The following is a 21,058-nucleotide window of genomic DNA, read 5'->3' as shown; positions in this document are numbered from 1 at the left end:
TATTTTTTGTAATAAGAAGCGAATAATGTATGTTTTTTTATTATATGGCTTCAGCCAAGAGCTGTTACTTGTTTTCGTTCTTCAACATTGTAATCCAGGACCTTTTGTTTTTGTGATCGAGTCTGTATGTGAGCTAGAATTGTTTTGAGAATTTGGACAGGATTGGCATACATGTAGAGTGATGTCAGAAAAAAACCCAGTGTTTTTCCTAGGTCTTCGACCAATGCTCATCTTTATAGACAAGAGGTGGCGCCAGGACTAATAGGTTGGCGCAAGGCGAAATATGATTTTTATTGCCTATTTATTTATAGTAATAGACAATATAAATGCTGTTGTTTTAAACAGCTATGGTTAATTAATTGAAGATTAATTATTAAATATTAAATTCTGTTGTTCAAGGTTTTATACACGTGTTCAAACTGTTTAACAACTACTGTAAGATTCATATAGGAAACAGCATTGTATATATATAAAAAACAAATAAACAACGTTTTTACTGTGGGATTATTCATCTTTTTGTACGCTAGGGATTCAATCCCCGGACCTTTACGTGCATAGTCAGGCGCCTTAGACCAATCGGCCACGGTACCTCAGAAAAACGTTTTGAATTACCAAGATTTTTTTGTCATAAAATAATTTTTGTATTGTCAATTTTCTTCTTGATACCCCTCCCCCCTGGATCCGCCCCTGATTATTCTTTCAGTGAGTTACTGAGTGTTTTCTTTGAGTTTATCTGAGTTGCTTCGAGCGACCTCAATTTGCCTACTTGCGTGTTGTTGGTTAAAACTCTTAGCAGTCTACTGATTCCCAGAGGAGGTCTCATGGCTATCATTCTTAATTGTTATGTGTGTAAAATAATATATATATATATATATGTAGGACATAGAGACACGCAGGCACGAAGAGCTAAAATTATCAGGTATCTAGTTGCGCCCTACATCTTAATTTTATTTAAAGTTTAATATTTATATGTTTGGTGAGAGGAAATTAATGGGACCGTGTTAAAAAGGTGGGGAAATTGTATGTACACTTATAAAGCAGAGGAGGCGCGATAGCTCAGTCGGTAGAGCGGGGGATTCGTATTCCGGTGACCCGGGTTCGATTCACACTTGGTGCGCTATTGCCCTTTGGTAAGGCATTAATCCTCATTACCAGGTCCTTCGGAGAGGACCTTAAGCCGTCGGTCCTCTGGTTGCTTGCTTACAAGCATTCATGCTTTCTTAGCAATCAGGTAAAAAATCCCAACCAACCAAAAAAAACCCAATTTATTTCTTTAAAATGTTAGCATGGCTAATGCAACTTATATTGACAGCTATAGGCTGAAACCAGGACTCAGGAATGTCATATAAAAAAAAGATATGAGCGCAAATACATGTAATAAGACCCCACCCCTACAATTATTAGGAGTAGTAGAAGACGCACTATAAGTTTAGTGAACACCAATAGATGCTTAGACAGACCACTGTTTTTTCTGCAAAGTAGAAGCATTAGTACAACCCTGAAGCAAATCTAACGCTGATCCATTAAATCAAAATCAAAGTTTTCGTTGTTGAAAATGTTGATGTTTTAATGTATTTGCATCATAAGTGGCATCCCACTTTGTTTTAGTATGAATGTAAATCGGTTTTTTTTGGGGGAATGATCAATTCAATCACTTTTTTCTTCAATAAACGTGTACAAAAGCGTAAAAAATGACTACCTAAATGTCATTTTCGCACAGCCAGCTACCCCAACATTCGCATCAGCCCCCACTTTCGAAACCATTCCGCTGCCCCTGTCTAATAACATTAGACTGAATCATCATCCCTGTAGTCAGAGCTGTTACTCTTACAACTGCTCATTTCACTTTGTCTTCGCTGGTTGAATCAACAGTGGAATACTGGATATTGGACTCTAGCTGACTTTTTTTTACTTTGGCGCCCAAAGAGTATGAGGACTGACTGACACTAATCAACAGATTTTTTCCCCTCTTCATTACAACGATTCTTCAATCCATTCTTTATTCACACATAATTATCTTTGCTTTTCATAATCTCAAACATCTCAAATATTTACATATTCTCAAGCGCCTCTCTTCCAAATCTTGCCTCAGCCAAACTTTCACACCCCGTCATCGTTACAGCTTCATACACACTCACATATACCTACCTACCCTCGCGCGCGCACACACCCTCTTGTACCTCGACAATCGGGGACTCATTTACCATTAACTGCCAAAGTGGGGACGTTTGCACGGTGTGCATGCAAGCGCTTGTGTGAGAGTGGGAGGTCTCATACACCCCAAAACGTTTAATTTAATCCACATACCGGGCTCATTTTCGGATAGGCTAACGTGAGCAAACCCGGGACGTTTCCCATCCCGTACACACAAAAGTTAATTTGTGTTAAGAACCCGCGGACTATTAATAGCAATGGGCAATGAAATGTTGGATAATGGATACGTTATTTTGGACATTACATAAGTTGTCATTTGTGTTTGCCAATTGAGATAAGCCCTGTGTTTTCCATCTGTGCAGTCTAGTTCTCATCTCTTTAATATTCTTTCAAAATTCCTTTATTTGCTTCTTCTTCATCATACGAAAAAAAGTGCCCTCTGTTCTCTGGTCATAACATTTCTTCAGATCAGATCATAGTTGGACAATTTTGTGTGCAAGTTTCTTTAAGCACTCTCTTTTCACCTTAGATGACGATCCTTATCCATCAAAATGCCTTCAGTTTTTTATTTACTGATACATAAACCAGATATTTCAGAAAATTCCTCCTTCCTCTCTTACCATTCATTCTATTTCCTCGTTAATCATCTTAATACGAGGAAAAATTTATATGATGATTGATCGTCACACATCGTATGAAACATTCTTAAAACCGGAGCCCATATGCCCCATTCTTTTGTGTCATTTTGATTTACAAGTATCACTATGCAAACAACATGTCACTCGAACATGTGACAACCGAATTCCTTTGCCTTGAAAATGGGCGCGTGTGAAATGCATTCGAACTATGCTCGGGTTGATTAAATTTTCATACATGTTCCAGGAGCGATGTAAACAAATATAAACTGCCCGAGACCATGTCGTTGAAAAAAAAAAACGAATGTTCAATCTACTGATCAATGTTCGTAGATGGATTGAGTTACTGACGACATTCAAGTGAAAAGAATACAAATTAAAAAAAGAGCAAAAATCAATTTTTGTGATTTTCTCATATTAGATTTCTTTTTAGTCTGGTATTTCACTCTTGCAATTTTCCTTTTTTTAAGGGGAAGCTCACTCTGATGAAAAATATGTTTTTTAAATACCAGAAGAAATATCATAAAATCATTGCTGAAGGTTTGAGGAAAACTTGTCAAAGATTATGAAAGTTACTAGAATTTTAAGTTCTTGATTTGTGACGTCAAATGCAAGCAGCTGCCCCATATCTTATGCTACATAAAATGCACAAACTTAAATATTCAATGGTTTAGGATTACTTGTTTCTTTGAGGAACGGGCATCGCCTGTTGATATACTGAATGTACAGTAAAACAAATACTTTCATATATTTATTATTATATATATTTTTTTTTCGGGGGGGGGGTACATTTCGATGATTTTTTTTCTGCAAATATGGTGAGGAATAAAATATCTTTAATGGATTTTCCTCAAATCTTCAACAACAAGTCTTATTATTATTTCTCCTGTTTTAACAATCAACATTTCGTCAGGGTAACATGTTAAAGACAATTGTAGGCTGATGCAGTTACTTATATGTTAAACAAAGTCCAAACAAAGTCATTCAACAGTCAACACCTATTATCATTTAATTTGGCACTTTCAGAAATCAATAAAGAGACAGCATCTACCAAACCATCATAAGAACATGAGTAGAAGTATTTTTTGAAGACCAAAATCAATCAAAATCAAGTAGAGTTGTAAAATCTGACAACTTGTCGGACAAATATGTTGATGAAACCATGGACCTACTAGTAGGTCCATGATGAAACACTCCCCAGCTCTGCCACCCAAGCAAGATTTATAAACGTGGTATAATGGGAATGGATCACCACTCCCACACCATAAGGGGGTAAATAACACACGGACAGGTGAATAACAAACAAGTCATTTAGGGGCCGAAGAAGCGGGGAGAGGGGTGTTTTGGGATTAATTCAGCCCCACCTTTTCCAGTAATTGTGTACGAAAACGTAAAAGTGACCATCTGATTGCCATTTTCTGCATGGTCAACCCTCTCCCCCTCCCCAATTTTAAAAAACCGTTCCGTGCCCCCTGTGGTGGATGTTTTGCATATGACGCCATGATAGGCCTATAATAACACCCTCCCTCGGATCGTTGTCATTGTCATTGCCATCGACACGATGAATTTTTTGCAATCGCAAAAGTCCCTCATGCAAAAGAAGTCTTTGTCGAAAATTGGTGAATCAAAACAGTACTTCCGTCCTGGACTGTGGACGAACGACTTTATATTTGCAAGTCTTCGTCAGCTCAGTACATTACGACGGTCAACTGTTCCAGTTCACTTATTTTCGACAAAGTCCTCTCAGCTGTTCATTCTGATTTTACGGGCATTTTCAATAGATTCTCTATGTTGAAGAATCCGTCCCCGTCGCGATCGCAAAAAAAATCGCTGTTGACAGATCACAAACGCATGCAAGGCGCAATAGCTTCCGCCTCTTAAATGACGGCACGTTGACGCCAATGCATAAGGTTTATTCCGTTGTCCTCCTGAATGCATTTCTCCCCTCTTCTACCCCGCCCCCTTTCTATATCACAGAGCTGTCGTCCCTGCCTGGAACACTACAAAATTGACCAGATTGCATTGAAAAAAACATGGAAATGTTTATCTAGCCAAATAATGCTATTCGACTTAATTTCTGTTACCTTTGTCTCACATAGTGTTGTCTTCTGCTGCTTCCTTTTTTAGCAAATCTTTTTGAATTGTCCTATTTTGGAATACGTAAATGATTGCTTCTATCTTTCCAGTTGAAAAGAAAACCGCTCCGGTATATAATGTCCATTTTGACAAGATAATTTTTTTAAGTTTAGTACAGCGTAGGAAGGTACAGAAACGTACAGTATAGATACCAATTTTATTAGTCTTTCTTCAGTGAAATTGAACAATTCATATCATAACAATAAAATGTACATCAATGGCATCATAGATTGACGAGCGAAGGATGACATCATCAGGAGATGAATTGCAAATCAGGTTTCCCCAAAAAGATATTGTTCACAACAAGCATCCCCCTTGCCCCACCCCACCCCTATCCCTGTACCTTCATGCACTTGCACGTTTTATGACAGTAGGTAATTGGCTATTTTCCAGGGCCGTCACGTTTTCAAGCTTTGTTTGTGTGACGACCCTTGCAACCATCCAATTAATTGTCTAACAGAAAATCCCACTCAATATTGTCTATTTATGTGTGATATATTTGATGATTTATATACATGTACAAAACTATTGTTCATTATCTTGATGTCAAATTTCAGATATGTATTTTCTTGTCCAGAATTTCGTTATGAAAAATGTTGCAAAAACCAATAAATGAAATGAAATATGCAGGATATGATTACTCAAATCCAAACACGTAGAACACTAAACTGGGTATTATGTACACGCTGAAAAAATAAATATTGCCAATGAAATATTGAAAACTTTTCAAGTATTCAGATTATAAAAGAAGGGCGTGTTCTAGAGAGAGCTTTCAATTTCTTGATGAACTTCTGACAAGTATTCAAATCTAATTGACATCATTATAATGAAATGTACAACCTACGAGTATATACACATAAACACAGATGATAATAATTTTTCCTTCGCAATTCCGCCATTACATGATAGAATTTTGCGATTTGTCGTTTGAACACGAATTCCTCTAGGTAACAAATCAAATGCCAAAAATCAAACAAAAGCAGAACAAAGGCATAAATGTGCCACCTAAATTTTAGATATTCATGTCCTCGTCTTTTTCTCTGTATATATGTATTTTTCTCTCTTTTTTTAACTTTAATTTCTTCCATTCAAATTTCTTATAACTATCATTAAGATTTATAATTTCTTTATTGCAAATATACAGGGTTGATTCTTCTTCCATGCATTATATTTTTCTCAAATTTAAATCTTCTAAATTGACTAATATTCTTAAACTAATAACTATATCAGTCGTACTTTAAAGCAGCAATTTTGGTGATATCCAACCAACCAATTTTCCTTTGTCGATTGGCATCTTCTCATTTTGACGCTTTTTTCATTTTTTTTTCGGTTTAAAATTCTTTTCTTTTTTTCTATCTGCATTTTTTTCTCCTTCCTTTTCTTATTTTTTGGTCTTCTTCTTTATGTTCTTGTTCTTGTCAATTCTCTTCCTTCTTCTTCTTCTTCTCCTCCTCCTCCTTCTTCTTCTTTTCCTCCTCCTCCTCCTCCGTCTTCTTCTCCTTCTCCTTCTCCTTCTTCTTCTTCTTCTTCTTCTTCTTCTCCTCATCCTGCTTGTTATTTCTCCTCCTTCTTCTCCTTCTTTTTCTTCTTCTTCTTCTCCTTCTTCTTCTCCTTCTTTTCTTCTTCTTCTCCTCCCCCTTCTTCTCCTCCTTCTTCTTCTTCTTCTTCTCCTTCTTCTTCTTCTTCTTACCCCATAATATTTATATGACTTCCTCATTCCACCTCCAGCCTTAACAAGACGGATCTATGTGGTGCAGTGAGCCAAATATTTCAGGGGCCAGATATATAGCGGATGGAGCAAAAATCTAAAAAGATGCGAGCGATCAATTTTGGTTTGTTTTCTCAATACAAAATAAAATCGAATTATTGGATAGATTTTGAAATAATACTGTTTCTTTTTTCTTTATTCCTTTTTCTTTTGCTTGGTCGTGAAACGTAGAGGGGGGGGGGATACCCCCGTATGAGTACACCAGTGACTTGAATAATGAACTAAGTCTAAACGTACGTTCTGCTTAGTTTCAATACTGTATATTCCTGTTTAGACTCAAGGGGTCTTTGAAAGTTTTGAAGGGTGGGGGGGGGGGGGGGGGCTAAAGCTGCATCATATAGATCTTTGATAAAGATTTTCAAAAACCTTTGTCTTGAGAGATAAATATATCTATTTTCATTTGATTTTATAAGAAGAACAGAAGTGATGGGAAACCTTTTTTGATTAATTTTCTCATTCGTAGTATATTTTTGGGTTAATACTGAATTGATTAAAATCCTACTCTGATTGATTGATTGCATATTGATGTAAACACTTTTGACGTCAAAGGAAAAATATATACAAACAATTCTCATTATAGATCCCATGAATATCATTACAATAGAAATGCTGCATTCCGGGAACGCGATCCTGGACATTTCGAAAGATTCAGGTCTCAAGCTAACACTTCTAAAATTCTTTGAAAATAATTTCAGATATAAATCTGATTAACTCTCAGTTTGCAAATTATTTGTCGAAGTTGGGTATCAACTGACTTTCCATTGGCGATCAGTAGAAATGCAAGTTAAAATAAAATGTGTACATGGTAAACTTACCCACCGAGCAAAAGAGGTAACCATGTTTCATTTGATGAGATGCGAGATAAAGATTCCCCATTTTTAGATAATTAGATGAAAACGACTGTGGAACATCCTACAAGAAAACTTTACTCCAATGTTTAATTTCTGCAATGTTTGCTAAGCCTGCCGGTCCTTTTTCTCTTTCTTATTCATCGATTTAACAAACTAATCAGGGGCGGATCCAGGATTATCCAAAAAGGGGAGGGGCACATTTTTCGGAGGAAAAAACTTGACAAGCAAAACAAAAAGTCCTCACTTTCAAAAGAGGTTTTATTTTCAAATGGTTTTAATGGCATTTTTACATTACAAATTTTAATTTTGCTTCTCAAGGATGGGGGCGGCAAGGGCCGGCTGTGCCCCCCTGGATCCGCCAGTGAAACTAATTATACGTTATGGGTTTTTTTCTGCTTCGTTAATATATCGAGGAAGAACATCGATGACATTGGAGAGAAAAACGGTAAGAACATCGATCACGATCGATGGCGTTCGATAAAAAACGGTTTTTCATTTTAAAGCCAACATACGCAATGCACCAGACTCCAAATGTAACTGTTCAATTATCAGCTTCCTTGCGCCTCTTTGCCACTCCTCCGCTATTATAACGCTGTAGTGTATTTGAGTTACAAATGCAATTCCCTCATTCATTTAATATGATTTATGCTTTCCTTGTTCTCTTGCTCTATCCCTCTGTCCTTCTCTCTCCCTTGCCCTCCCTTTCTTTCTCGTTTCTTATTTCCTTTCCTCTATTATCTCAATCTCACCCTCGCTCCATTCCCCCCATCTCCTCTCTCCTCTCTTGATCATGTTAAATCCTCTGGTTTATATCCATGCAGGCCTATATGAAACATTTTGTATACTTATTATACCCACCCACCTTCCTTCCTCCATGGCAATCGTAATTGTTATCGAGAAAAGCTATACTTCAATGTACCGCCTCTTATATATAGCACCATTTGCCTTCGTCATGCTTGTTCATTTATATCTATTCCTACGGGGACATGCAATATACAGTTTTTATTCAGTTTTTTTTTTAGCAATACAAAATAAAATTTTGACATTATATGCATCTAAATGTGTTCATTTTTGCTCAATCTTTAGTATATTTTCGTTTCTATCTGTTCTAAGAAGTAGCAAACCATTTACGAGATATTTGGATCTCTTTCGACAGATATGTTATATGCTTCTTCTTTACGACGTGACAATCAGTCTTCCCATGTATATCCAAAACGCAATGTTCTTTGGTAACCATAATCAAACATCTGTAAAACAAAGACAACCGAGAATGAAAAGATCTCAAGACACCAGAAATCAATATTGGTAAAGTAGGGAAAATGGAGATTTTGAAGAAAATAGGTGGACGAGAAGGAAGATATGAGAGAGTGAACAATTGTGTGGGAGTGTATGGACGTGGGTTGGGGGGGGGGGGTGGGTGATAGTCCGGGGTTCAATTTCCCGTCACAGCTCCTAAGCCCGGGTATAGTCCAGGCTAGAAGAGGCATAACCTTGTTGAAAATCTGAAAATTGCTCGCACACTGGCTATAAAATGCATGAAATTGTGTGGCAGGAGTGAGATACTCTGTGAAAAAAAAGATTTTTGACAAAATATTTATTTTCTTTATATTCAAAATGGCCGCCATAGACCCCTGTATACTCTATTATGTACAATATGGATAGGGGAAACTAATTTTCACAAAAATGGGCACTAAACTGCAAGTAATTGATTTATTAGAGAATTAATGTATGACATCATCATTACGTTTTACTACAGAGATATATCATTTATTATGTCATGTATGGGGAAATTGCTGTATTTTGATATTCTAATGCCGCCATTGGCCCAAACAGTATTATGTATAGTGGCAAAAGAAATCACAAGAGTTAGTGAATACTGTCTAAAAACATTATCTAATATGCCATATATGAAATAAATGCTGTATTTTGATATTCGAAATGGCCGCCAAAGACCCAAACAGTATTAAGTAGGCCTACAATGAGGACCAAGGAAATCACAAGAGAGAGAACTAAAATGCTTGTATTTGTGATAAACAAATGGGATACTGTCTAAAAAACACAATTTTTGACGAAATATATCATTCAGGTTTCAAGCTTCTGTAAAATACTGTATTTTGACTTGTAAAATGGCCGCCATATACATTGACTGTATTATGTACAATGCGAACTGGGAAACTAATTTTCACGTGAGTTAAATAGATTAATAAATAAATGAATAAAGAAATGAAGAAATAAAAAATAAATAGATAATTAATAAATGAATAGATGGATAGATAGATAAATTAATAAATAAATAAACAAAAATAAACAAATAAATAAATAAATGCACGTAATTGTGATCTAAGAGTAAAATATTGTCTGAAAGCATAAATTCTAACAAGATATATCATTTTCTCTGCCAGGTAGGTGATAAATACTGTATTTTCAAAGTCAAAATGGCCGCTACAGGCCCTAACGGTATTATGTACAATGTGAATGGGGACAAATGATTATAACATATTTTGGCTTTGTTTGACTAAATGGTGTTGTATGAGAGTAATATTGTCTGAAAACTTGATTTCTTACGAAAGATATCATATCTCATGTAATTTAGGAGATAAATTCTATATTTCAAAATAAAAAATGACCGCCATAGGCCCTTTTGTGAAAATTACCTGTCCCCATTCCAATTGTACATAATACGATAAGGGCCTATGACTGCCATTTTTAATTTCAAAATGCAGCATTAATTTTATCACCTTAATTACACAAGATATTATGATATATCTCGTTACATTTTATATATAATTTACAATTATATGCAATATTTATAGTCCCGCAAAGCCAAATTCTGTCGAAATCATATGTGCCCAGTTACAATGTACATAATACTTTTAGGGCCTATGGCAGCCATTTTGAATTTCAGAGGACAGAATTTACCTTCACGAATAATATGTGCATGATGTGATGTATTTAGTTTGAAATCATGTTTAAGACGATATCTTTACTCAAACATCGCAATTACACGCATTTTATGATTCTCACTCTTGTGAAAATTACTCTCCCTATACGCATGTTACATAATTTAGTTTGGGCTTGTAGCGGCTATATTAAATGTAAAAATATATCTTTGATTTTTCCAATTTGAGAAAAATTCAAGGTTACCCATCAAGAAATGAAAAAAAAAGTTTAGTCAGTTTTCTTTGGGGCCTATCATGGACTAATGAGACATTACCCTTTCATAAACCCAATTATGCGGCTAATAGCAGCATAATTTGGTCGTAAAATCGGAGGAGGACCAGAGTTATCCGCATTATTTTGATGCTGCAATTATCCGCATAATAGCAGCATCGGGACAAGATTTTGAGTTTATGAACGTATTTCCAAATAATGCGGATAATTGCCATGGTGCGGTCACAAGGTCACCCTTTTCCAACACAACTGCATCGGAGGGGGCGTGTCCAGTTGTCATGACGATTATCCGCCTTTTTCAGGATGGGTGCTCGTAAAAATAATGCGGATAATTTTCGGAGTTTGTGAACGCAATTTTTATTGAATTATCCGCATTACTCTTAGGCGGCTAATTGGAGGATAGGTTTTATTGGGTTTATGAAGACTCTCTGGGAAAACACCAGTAGACATTGACAGATTCAGGATACGTGTAAGTACTGGGAGTAAAACAGACAAATGCTTCTTAACCAGCCATGTAGGCATGGGATCCAAAATGCAAGATTTTGAGGAACACTTAGAAATCATACGTTGTAAGACATTCTCACTCACAGTATCAAATTTATCAAGAGTTAAATCAAGTTTACATGTATTTTAAGATACGTTAGATACACTACAATCAGTTGGAACAGTGCCCTCTATATCATCCCTAATTTTAGTAACTTTACTGGCAAAATGATCTGAGAAACTTTCAGCAAGATCTGAAGAGCTGGGAGACACAGGAAGGACATTACTACTGGCATTGAGCAATTCGTTGACAGTCTTATACATGTCCTTAGTATTACACGAAAAAAGTTTGTTACGATAATAGTCTTTTTTAGCGGAAACAACAACATCGACTACATTCCGCTGGGCCTCAATATAAAGTCTGTAATTAGCATCTGACTTTGCTTTGCGCCAGCATCTCTCAGCACGTCGTCTGGTACGTAGGGCTTCATTCACTTCATCGGTGTACCAGCTAGGCTATGTTACACGCATGTTAAATAATTTAGTTTGGGCTTGTAGCGGCTATATTTTAATGTAAAAATATATCTTTGATTTGTCCAATTTGAGAAAAATTCAAGGTTACCCATCAAAAAATGAAAAAAAAAAGTTTAGTTAGTTTACTTTGGGGCCTACCATGGACTAGCGAGACATTTAGTGGACAGTGCTCTTTTATCCTACATTCAAATAAATTAAAGTGCTACATGCACTCTTGGTAATTAGGTGTGCACTTGTTTTTTAATGTGTGAGTGTGTGTAATAGAGATTTGATTTGATTTGATTTGATTTATTGTTTTCTCCTGCATCCATAACATTCGTATAATACATTTTTCATAACATAATAAACATAATATGCTAGCATTTTTGGCATGAATCATAAATAAAGAGTATTAAAAAGATAATTCCAGACAAAAATGATTAACTGTATGATATTCACAATTTGCAGGAGAAGGATTGTCATCATAAGCAGATTGCTTGAAAAAAATGACAATCCCAAACTTATACTAATTGAATTAATTAATACATTTATAAAGCAGAATGGGCATATATTTTCATATACGAAACATGAATTCATGCAATATTATAGTAAGAAGATGAAGATCATAAAGCTGAGGGTGACGGTGATAGAGAAAAGAGAGAGAGAGAAAAAGAGAGAGAAATACAGAAGAACAAGTGGGGATATGACATCATCACCTTGCTTATGGCATATTCATGAAGACATGCATCGACCTGTTTTATCGATTATGCAAATTTTAAAATGCCGTTACTTTGTAATTCCTTATCCGATTTTTATGGAATTTTCAGTGTTTTGTTTGTCTGATTTTACCTCAATCTGGCACATCATTTATTTTCAGCCAGGAGCACCCCTTCAACTGTACGATGAAATCCAAGAGCAGGGGAAAAAATGTACCCCAATATTTGTCACTAGATATGTAAATTTATGTGTTCCATTTACCAAATGCTACCTCTCTTTCTCTCTTTCACTTCCTCTTCTCTCTCTCTCTCTCTCCGTCTCTCTCTCTCTTTCTATCTCTCTCTCCTTCCAAATTCTCTTTCTATCACTTTATCTACCTTCCTTTCTATCGTGTCTATATATCCATTACAAGTCTTACTGATATTTCCTCACTTTAGACTTCTTCTTATTTACGAATATACTTGCAGAATAAATCAAGTCAATCATAATCTAAAGAAAATAAAAAATCGATTTGCAAAATAAAATGAATATAGAATTTAGTTTAATTCGTATAATACTTCAAAGTTATTTCATTACATTAGATTTATCTCATAATACTGCCATCGTGCAAATGGCATACCTAATCAACATAAATCTATATCAATTAATATATATTTTTTATACCAACAGTTACGCAATATTCTTCAAAGTCTGACTCCTTCTTGTTATTAAAAAAAAATTGAACCAACAAAAACGCACATTTTCCATTTCTACTCTATAAAGATATCGAGTGAAAAAGAAAAAAGATCGAATGAGAAGCTAGATTGTGTTAAATTTTGAATTGGATATAACCACACCAAAACCTAGTTTCGTATAAACATGATAATTAATATAGTTGTCATGAAGATCAAGGTCAAAATAATTGCAGCTATACAAACTTATTTTTTGCTTCTACGCTATACATTTTTCGTAATAACTATTGCTGTGTTTTTAAGTGGAAACCATGATGATTTATGTTTCTGTGTTTCTGTTTATGGTAACTCCCGTAGAAACTCGGCAGGACAGCATTTTGCTGGTAAACGCCAAGCTGGTATATAACCAATTACCCAGGACACATTTTACGTCTACTTTAATCAGTCATAGTGGCTGGCATTATAGACGACAAATATTACTCTCGGGCCTTTTTATCAAAGTGGAGACAATGGCAGAGTGGGGATTCGACTCACAACCTTGCGATTATGAGTCCAATGCTCTAACCACTGGACCACACGACCCGTATGTATTCAGCATCTGCGATAATCTGCCCTTATTTAGAGAGGACCTTATAATTTTTGTCCCATGCTTTTATATCTATATCACTGTTAGAAAAACAGGTAAGGAATGGAACATTTTTTGTCCCGCATTTTAAACTTTAATGGTTCTTCAAAGAAACAGAAAATGACTCTAAACAGTCCTTTAGAACCATTTTTGGTTCTATACCAGGGACCATTCATTTCATTATACATCCTATGGGAATTTGGTGGTGTGACGAACCCTATACCGATTCATCATATCGGGTCGTTTACATCATCAAGAACCCCAAAGGTTGTAGAAGAACCTTAACTGATTCACTGTATAACCAACGGTTCTACCAGAGGACTGTTTATGACCCTTTTCTGTTCTTTCAACCTGAAAGGTTACAGAAGTTATAAAAGTGTGTTATCTGAACAAAGACATTAATAAGGGAGATGATTTCAATAGTTGAATGTACAAGAAATACAAAGCCAAACCTACACATTAAATACATTCAGCTTCTTTGGCAAGACTAATCGACTTTACAAAATAAAATATTGAAGGTCATTGCAATTATTTTTCGCTCAACTCAGAAAATATATATATAATACATATCATGTAGGCCTATATACATTTGTAACATTATATCCGTTCTATTCCATGGATGATTGTTTGTTAAAAATCGGCTTTTCATGTCTGTCTTGATGATTGAAAAAGAAAAACTCATGCAATTATAACAAATACAACCATCATTATGATTGGCCATCTGGAGAAATCAAATAATACAGTACACACACATTTTTTAATTCCTTCGTTGATTAGTCTCCTCAGTACATCAGCTTTATTTGCAGTTTATTACTTGCAGTTATTCAGCAGAAATATTGTTATGCCCCCTCCCACATCTCGCCCTCGGGGGGTTAGGGGGTTCTAACGTAAGGATATTTTGTTTTGCGTCGACCTAGCCAGAGGCGTATTCAGACGACGATTTCTCAGTATGCGCGCTTAATTATGCGTAATGAAGGGATGACCTCGTCAAAAACCAATGTTTCAAACCAAGCATTCACAACTTCCTTTATAAATTTGGGCAAAGGAGTTTTAGGGACAGAACGCCGGATAATCTATTAATTTGTTGCCTAAGATAGTTACGTTTTCTTGAGGCAAGAACAGAGCAACTACACATATGACCACAATATTTTCATACACAAAATTTTTCACATAATTCTGATTTTTACAACTCATTCTATACCAGTTTGCAAATATAAAATCGTTCAATTTCCTTCAAACAGTTGTGGAGTCAAAAAATGATTTTGTTTAATTTCACCGAAAACATAATTGTAATATACATGTAAAAATCTTTAAGTTGCATAAATCCTGTTTGCTATCTTACAGGTCACTTTTCCTGGATCTCGAAATAAAGACAAATAATCAAAAGAAGCCCTTTTTTGTTTGTATTTACAAAATTACAATTACTTTAGAAGGAAGCTTCTTTTGTTCGGTAGCGATGGTTACCAATATTAACGTCAGCTTTGATCAAATCTTCCACTGCTTCCTCTTAAGCTTGTCCATCCATTAGTGACTACATTCTACCCTCGAAAAAAATATCCCTCTTTAAATAAAGAACATAGAGAACAGTGAATTTGAAGTGAAATGTTTTTTTTTTCGGTCAAGCCCGACAGAATAGAATAAAGTTTACCACAGTATGTAACATAGTGTGCAACACAATGTGTAACACAGTGTGAAATACAATGTGTGTGTGTGTGTAACACAGTAATTAGCATAATTACGGTGTTACAAACGGTGTGATACACCTTATGTAACACAGATGGATTGTAATGTGTAACACAGAGTGTAAGACAAAGTGTAACAAAGTGTAACACAGCGTGTACACAATGTGTAAAACAGTGTGTGACACAACTTTATGTAACACTGCTTGATTCATTCTTCCAGGACCCCTTATCATGTGTGTTACTGGTATCTCCAATCCACATTTCAATCATATGGCTTCTTTTTTTTGTTTAGTTTGTTAGTTTGTACAGACCTGATAAATATTTTGGACATTTTGTTCGATGAAATCCGCTTAATGATTTCATCAAACAAAAAGGCCAAAGTATTCATAAGGTCTCTCTGTACAAACTAACAAACTTAATATAAAAAAGAAGCCATATGAGTGAAATGTGGAATAAACTCTTGTTAATGGGAAAAGGGAAAACGTGATTTCAATAAATCCATTGTTTTCAATTAGGAATAGAATACCAGCAGCCCCAAAAGAACTTGGGAAATTTGGTCCGTGTTTAGCAAACCTAACATACGCGTCCATCTTTTGTGGGTTTCACGAATAATGGTGGAAACACACGTGAGAATACACTTTCACGAGTCTCTGAGAGGTCGGTCTCCAAATTGTCGCTCTTCAAATATTCAAATTGTCGGTCTTCCCTAATGCCAGTCTACCGCGCCCTGGTCCTTGGGTGTTCCAATGGTCTTCGATCTAAGGGTCTATATTTTCCGAATTGGGCATGCTGGGTGGTTCTTCCTTTGGCTTCGGTCCTGTTCCTCGTCGGTCCAAAACAAATACCATGATGGACATTGGGACCAGGATCAACCAACACGTGAACGAGATCCAGGATCCAATCTTGAAATATGAAATAAATCGGGTAAGAAAAAATGAATTCCACTCTTAACATGTGATAATAATGATAAAAGTATTATCAGCAGTAATATAAATGATAATAATAATCACAACAATAATAATGACAAAAGTAATATTAGTTATGATAATCATAATCATAATAATATTAATTATTAGTATTACTATTATTATTATCATAATGATTGTAATACTAGAAGCAGTCGTAGTTAGTAGTAGTAGTTGTATTAGTATTAGTAATAGTAGTAGTAGTAGCAGTGGTGGTAGAAGTAGAAATACATGTATAAGTAGCAGTAGTAGTAGAATCAGTAATAGTAGAGGTAGTAGTATTATTAGTAGTAGTCGTAGTAGTAGTAGCAGTAGAAGTAGTATACCTAGTTGTTGTTGTTGTAGTAGAAGTAGTAGTAGTAGTAGTAGTAGTAGTAGTAGTAGTAGTAGTAGTAGTAGTAGCAGCAGTAGCAGCAGTATAGCAGTAGTCGTAGTAGTAACACCAGCAGCAGTAGGAACAGTAGTAGTAGTAGTATTAGTAGTAGTAGTAGTAGTAGTAGTAGTAGTAGTAGTAGCAGCAGCAGCAGCAGCAGTAGTAGTAGTAGTAGTATTAGTAGTATTAGTATTAGTATTAGTAGTAGTAGTAGTAGTATTAGTAGTAGAAGCAGCATTAGCAGCAGTAGGAGCAGTAGTAGTAGTAGTAGCAGTAGTAGTAGTTGTAGTAGTAGTAGTAGTAGTAGTAGTAGTAGTAGTAGTAGTAGTAGCAGCAGCAGTAGCAGCAGTATAGCAGAAGTAATAGTAGTAGTAGTAGTAGTAGTAGTAGTAGCAGCAGCAGCAGCAGCAGCAGCAGTAGTAGTAGTAGTAGTAGTAGTAGTAGTAGTAGTAGTAGTAGTAGTAGTAGTAGTAGTAGCAGTAGTAGCGGCAGTAGCAGCAGTATAGAAGTAGTAGTAGTAGTAGTAGCAGCAGCAGCAGCAGCAGTAGCAGCAGTATTAGTAGTAGTAGTAGTAGTAGTAGTAGTAGTATTAGAAGTAGTAGCAGCAGTAGCAGTAGTAGTAGTAGTAGTAGTAGTAGTAGTAGTAGTAGTAGTAGTAGTAGTAGTAGTAGTAGTAGTAGTAGTAATGATTCATACTCACACAAGCCAAATTGAGCCTAATGTAGAAGTTTCGTCCCTGGTAGACATTCCAATGGGCTTGTTGGAATCGAGCACACCTGATAATAAAAAATAGATAGACAATCACATTAGACAAATGCAAAATTCAGTGTAAAATTCTGGCTACTATGAAATGTCATGAAGGTCCAAAGAATCGGTCAAAGTTTGTTATTCAGAAAGGTCTAACACTCCAAAGATTCGATCTCCTGAATATTCATTACATAGTCTCGAGGTATTTCATCCGGAAACAAAATAAGATTCAAATAAATATTCCGATTAATTTTTTAAATCCGAAAACGAATCAATGTTCGTTGTTCAGACAATTGGACCTTCGGAATAACGAACCTTCGATATAGAGAGCGTATACTGAACGAATTCGACTGAGCCTCGGACAGGACTTTTTTTTATAGGAAAATACATTTTCGCGGTTGTTCAGTCGCATCAGCGCCTCTGGCTTGTCTGGTTGTTTGGTTCTTTACAACTTGCCGGATTTTTAAAAGTACATAGCTTCTTTAATAAAATGATTGGTAAACATTCTTTTATTCTATTTGATTAATCGGATACATGAGGATTTGAACTCAAGTGATGGTCATAACTAATATCAAACTCGTAATATATATCATATTCTTCGTTTATTTTTGCAGTGAAAGCAAACTGAGAGCTTGACAGGGAGACTGACTATGCACGGACTTAAAGGTGTAACCCTTTTCAGTTTCCTCTATGATGGAACAACTGTTAAAATCCCACTATCATGACTATTTTGTACATCTTCTGAATAAAGACATGCGCAGTGGCCATCGAACTCTTTCGAAAGCAATATCACAAATATTTGCAATATCAATCTTTAGCCGTGAATGAATAAAACAACACATTTTCGTTATTCACATGATCTTTAATAACTTGCTTTTTTATTTTCATTGTTCATATTTTATCCCTTCCTCATCAAATGCATACTCATTTTCATTGCCTTTTGGGGGCGTCGCGTCGTGGTCTAGTGTTTAGGACTCGTCTTTCAATCAGAGGGACTTGGATTCGAATCCCAGCCATGCGTAATTCCTTGAATGCACCAAGCGCCTTTAGCAGCTGGAGCTAAAGCCTGGGTAATGCATGTTTAATAGTGCACCATTGAATAGGCAACTAGATAATCGGCGCCTCATAAATGCTATAAATCTTGCCTAAATATTTCAGCATTTGCAAATGACGCCCTATCTAAATGTTTTAAATATGTAATTAGTCTATTATGTCTAATTTTTTTTTTGATACGTGACCAATTAAGCCATTTGGCTGCGACTCATGTTTTTAACAAACTTAGAATTGAATTGAGACAAGGTAATCGAACTCTGCAATTGAGACATTTTTAGCTCCGGGTTTTAGCTGTCAAAAATGGAAACTTTCATGTAATATGTAATATGAAAGAGTATGTTTACAATAATATGGTGTTCCTATCATGTCCTCCATAAAAAGCTTTCGGAAATTTTCCCATGATCATGAATTCGGAGATGATATAAGGCGACTTTCCCCTTCAAAATGACTCACTTCTATTACTGGCATGGCACCAAGAAATACCTCGGCATTTCCTCGTAAACAATTTATCTCGGGTAAAGTTGGGGAGGGGGCCCCCAGTTCAAGGCTCTTAATGTTGAAGGGGAAAGCTTTCGATCCCAGTTATTGGAACAATGTTTAACAGGATTCATGGTATTTGCCGCGGCAATAATTGTCCCGATAAGAAAATCGCGCATGAAACTTAAAATGTAACATCAGGAATATCGAAATAACACGAATCACCTCCTCTAAAAATGAAAACCCTAACAATATCCCATGAACAACATTGTCTAAAAGATAATAAAACTATATGCAACCTTTGATTAATCGTTACTAGCTGCTCCCTTAAAGCAGTGCCATGGGAACCATTTTTTTTCACTGGGAGTGCTTACGTAAATTTGAAAAAGCCCCCCAAAAGAAGAGTTTTCACAACGAAACGGAGGTCATTTTGGACCCAATAAATTTGAAAAGCAAAAAAAAAAAAAAAGGATTTTCAACATTTTGGTTAAATTTACAATTTTTACCCATCTTTCAGAATACCTGGGGGTGCTGCCTATATAGAGAATGAAGCACGTAGCCCCCTCAAGGAAATTGTTTGGCATGCCTTAAATGTGCCCCTCCACCCCCCCCCCCGGAAAACAAAATCATACTTGCAAACTTGCACCTGAAAATAAGTTCCAGTGTTGCTCGTCAACCTTTTTTCCCCTTAAAGAGTTAGTGTGTAATTTGAAAGTCGCATACAACCGTAATTCCGAAGCTTCGTTATTCCGAAGGTTCGGATATTCCGAAGGTTCGTTATTCCGAAGGTTCGTACTTCCGAAGGTTCGTAATTCCGAAGGTCCGTTAGTCCGAAAACGAAGTGAGGTTCGTAATTCCGAAGGTTTGTTAATCCGAAAAAGAAATGAGGTTCGTAATTCCGAAGGTTCATTAGTCCGAAAACTAAATAATTAACTAACCTTATTTCGTTTTCAGACTAACGAACCTTCGGAACAACGAACCTTATTTCGTTTTCGGATTAACGAACCTTCGGAACATCGAACCTTATTTCGTTTTCGGATTATCGAACCTTCGGAATAACGCCACAAATGTTCGGATTAACGAACCCTTTTACGTTATCGGATTAACGAACATCGAGGTATAGGCAATTTACGTGTTTCGGAATTACGAACCTTCGGAATAAAGAACCTTCGGAATTACGAACCTTCGGAATTACGAAGTGTAACCTTGAAAGTACATCATGACTTGACTGAAGAAGTAGTAAACCTGAGTAGTAAGTCGGTAAGTAAATGAAGTAAACAAGAAAGTAAAAAAGTTGTAATTAGGGTGAAAACTAAATACTTACTGCACTTCGATTGATCTCACGGGTGTTTGAGTGAGCTGTTTGCAGAAGTATGTAAATCCTACGGTGACCAGGCATGCCTCAATAAGAGCCAAAAAGCACATGATACAGTAGATGGGGAGAATGATCAGACGGAAAACGGGGCTGGAAAAAAAACCATAGGCGGTGGATATAAATGTGTGAAAAGCTTTGCATTTGTTCAGTAATCATATTTGCATCCGTATGATTTCTTTTGTTCTCTTTTTCTTTCCTGTAATACATATATGTACGCGTATAAGAATAAGTCTACTATACTTTCTTCATTTCCAAGGGGGATCCACACTTTACAAGCTTTGCTTTTTAGTGGATCCCCCTCATTTCCATTTATGCTCTATATTATACTGTTTTTTCTGGGTTTTTTTACGAAGTAAGAATGCCCTTCTGTAAAATTGTACTTGATTTGTATTACTTTATATTACTTTGTATTATGTTTTGAATGGAAATGAAATAAAAGAATTGAATTGCATTGAATTGAATATCATATCGAACGGTGATATGAACATTATATCGACCGTTGATATAAACATTATCTCGACAGTTGATATAAGCATTATATCAACCGGTAAATATTAAGTATTACATCTATATACCGGCTAGGGTTGGGGATACTATTACATTGTAAAAACAGTCATCATAACACATCACCAGAGTACCACACTAAAGCATTTGACGCCAGT

General features: G+C 35.9%; 1 protein-coding gene across 1 annotated transcript in view; it reads right to left on the bottom strand.

Annotated features, from left to right (window-relative positions):
• Nucleotides 1–12,952: 12,952 nt before the first annotated feature.
• Nucleotides 12,953–21,058, bottom strand: part of LOC129280244 (transmembrane protein 179B-like) — a 40,507-nt gene continuing 32,401 nt past the window's right edge. The window contains exons 5-7 of the mRNA XM_054916289.2: nt 20,346–20,486; nt 17,445–17,520; nt 12,953–16,308 (exon numbers count right to left, since the gene is read on the bottom strand). Of these exons, the coding sequence (XP_054772264.2) occupies nt 16,165–16,308; nt 17,445–17,520; nt 20,346–20,486 (361 nt within the window). The 3' untranslated portion in view covers nt 12,953–16,164. The remainder of the gene's footprint in view (nt 16,309–17,444; nt 17,521–20,345; nt 20,487–21,058) is intronic.

Source organism: Lytechinus pictus, chromosome 17, assembly GCF_037042905.1.
Source record: "Lytechinus pictus isolate F3 Inbred chromosome 17, Lp3.0, whole genome shotgun sequence".
Taxonomy (NCBI): domain Eukaryota; kingdom Metazoa; phylum Echinodermata; class Echinoidea; order Temnopleuroida; family Toxopneustidae; genus Lytechinus; species Lytechinus pictus.
Note: the sequence above shows the minus strand (reverse complement) of the source record. Positions and strands in the feature narration are given on the sequence as shown.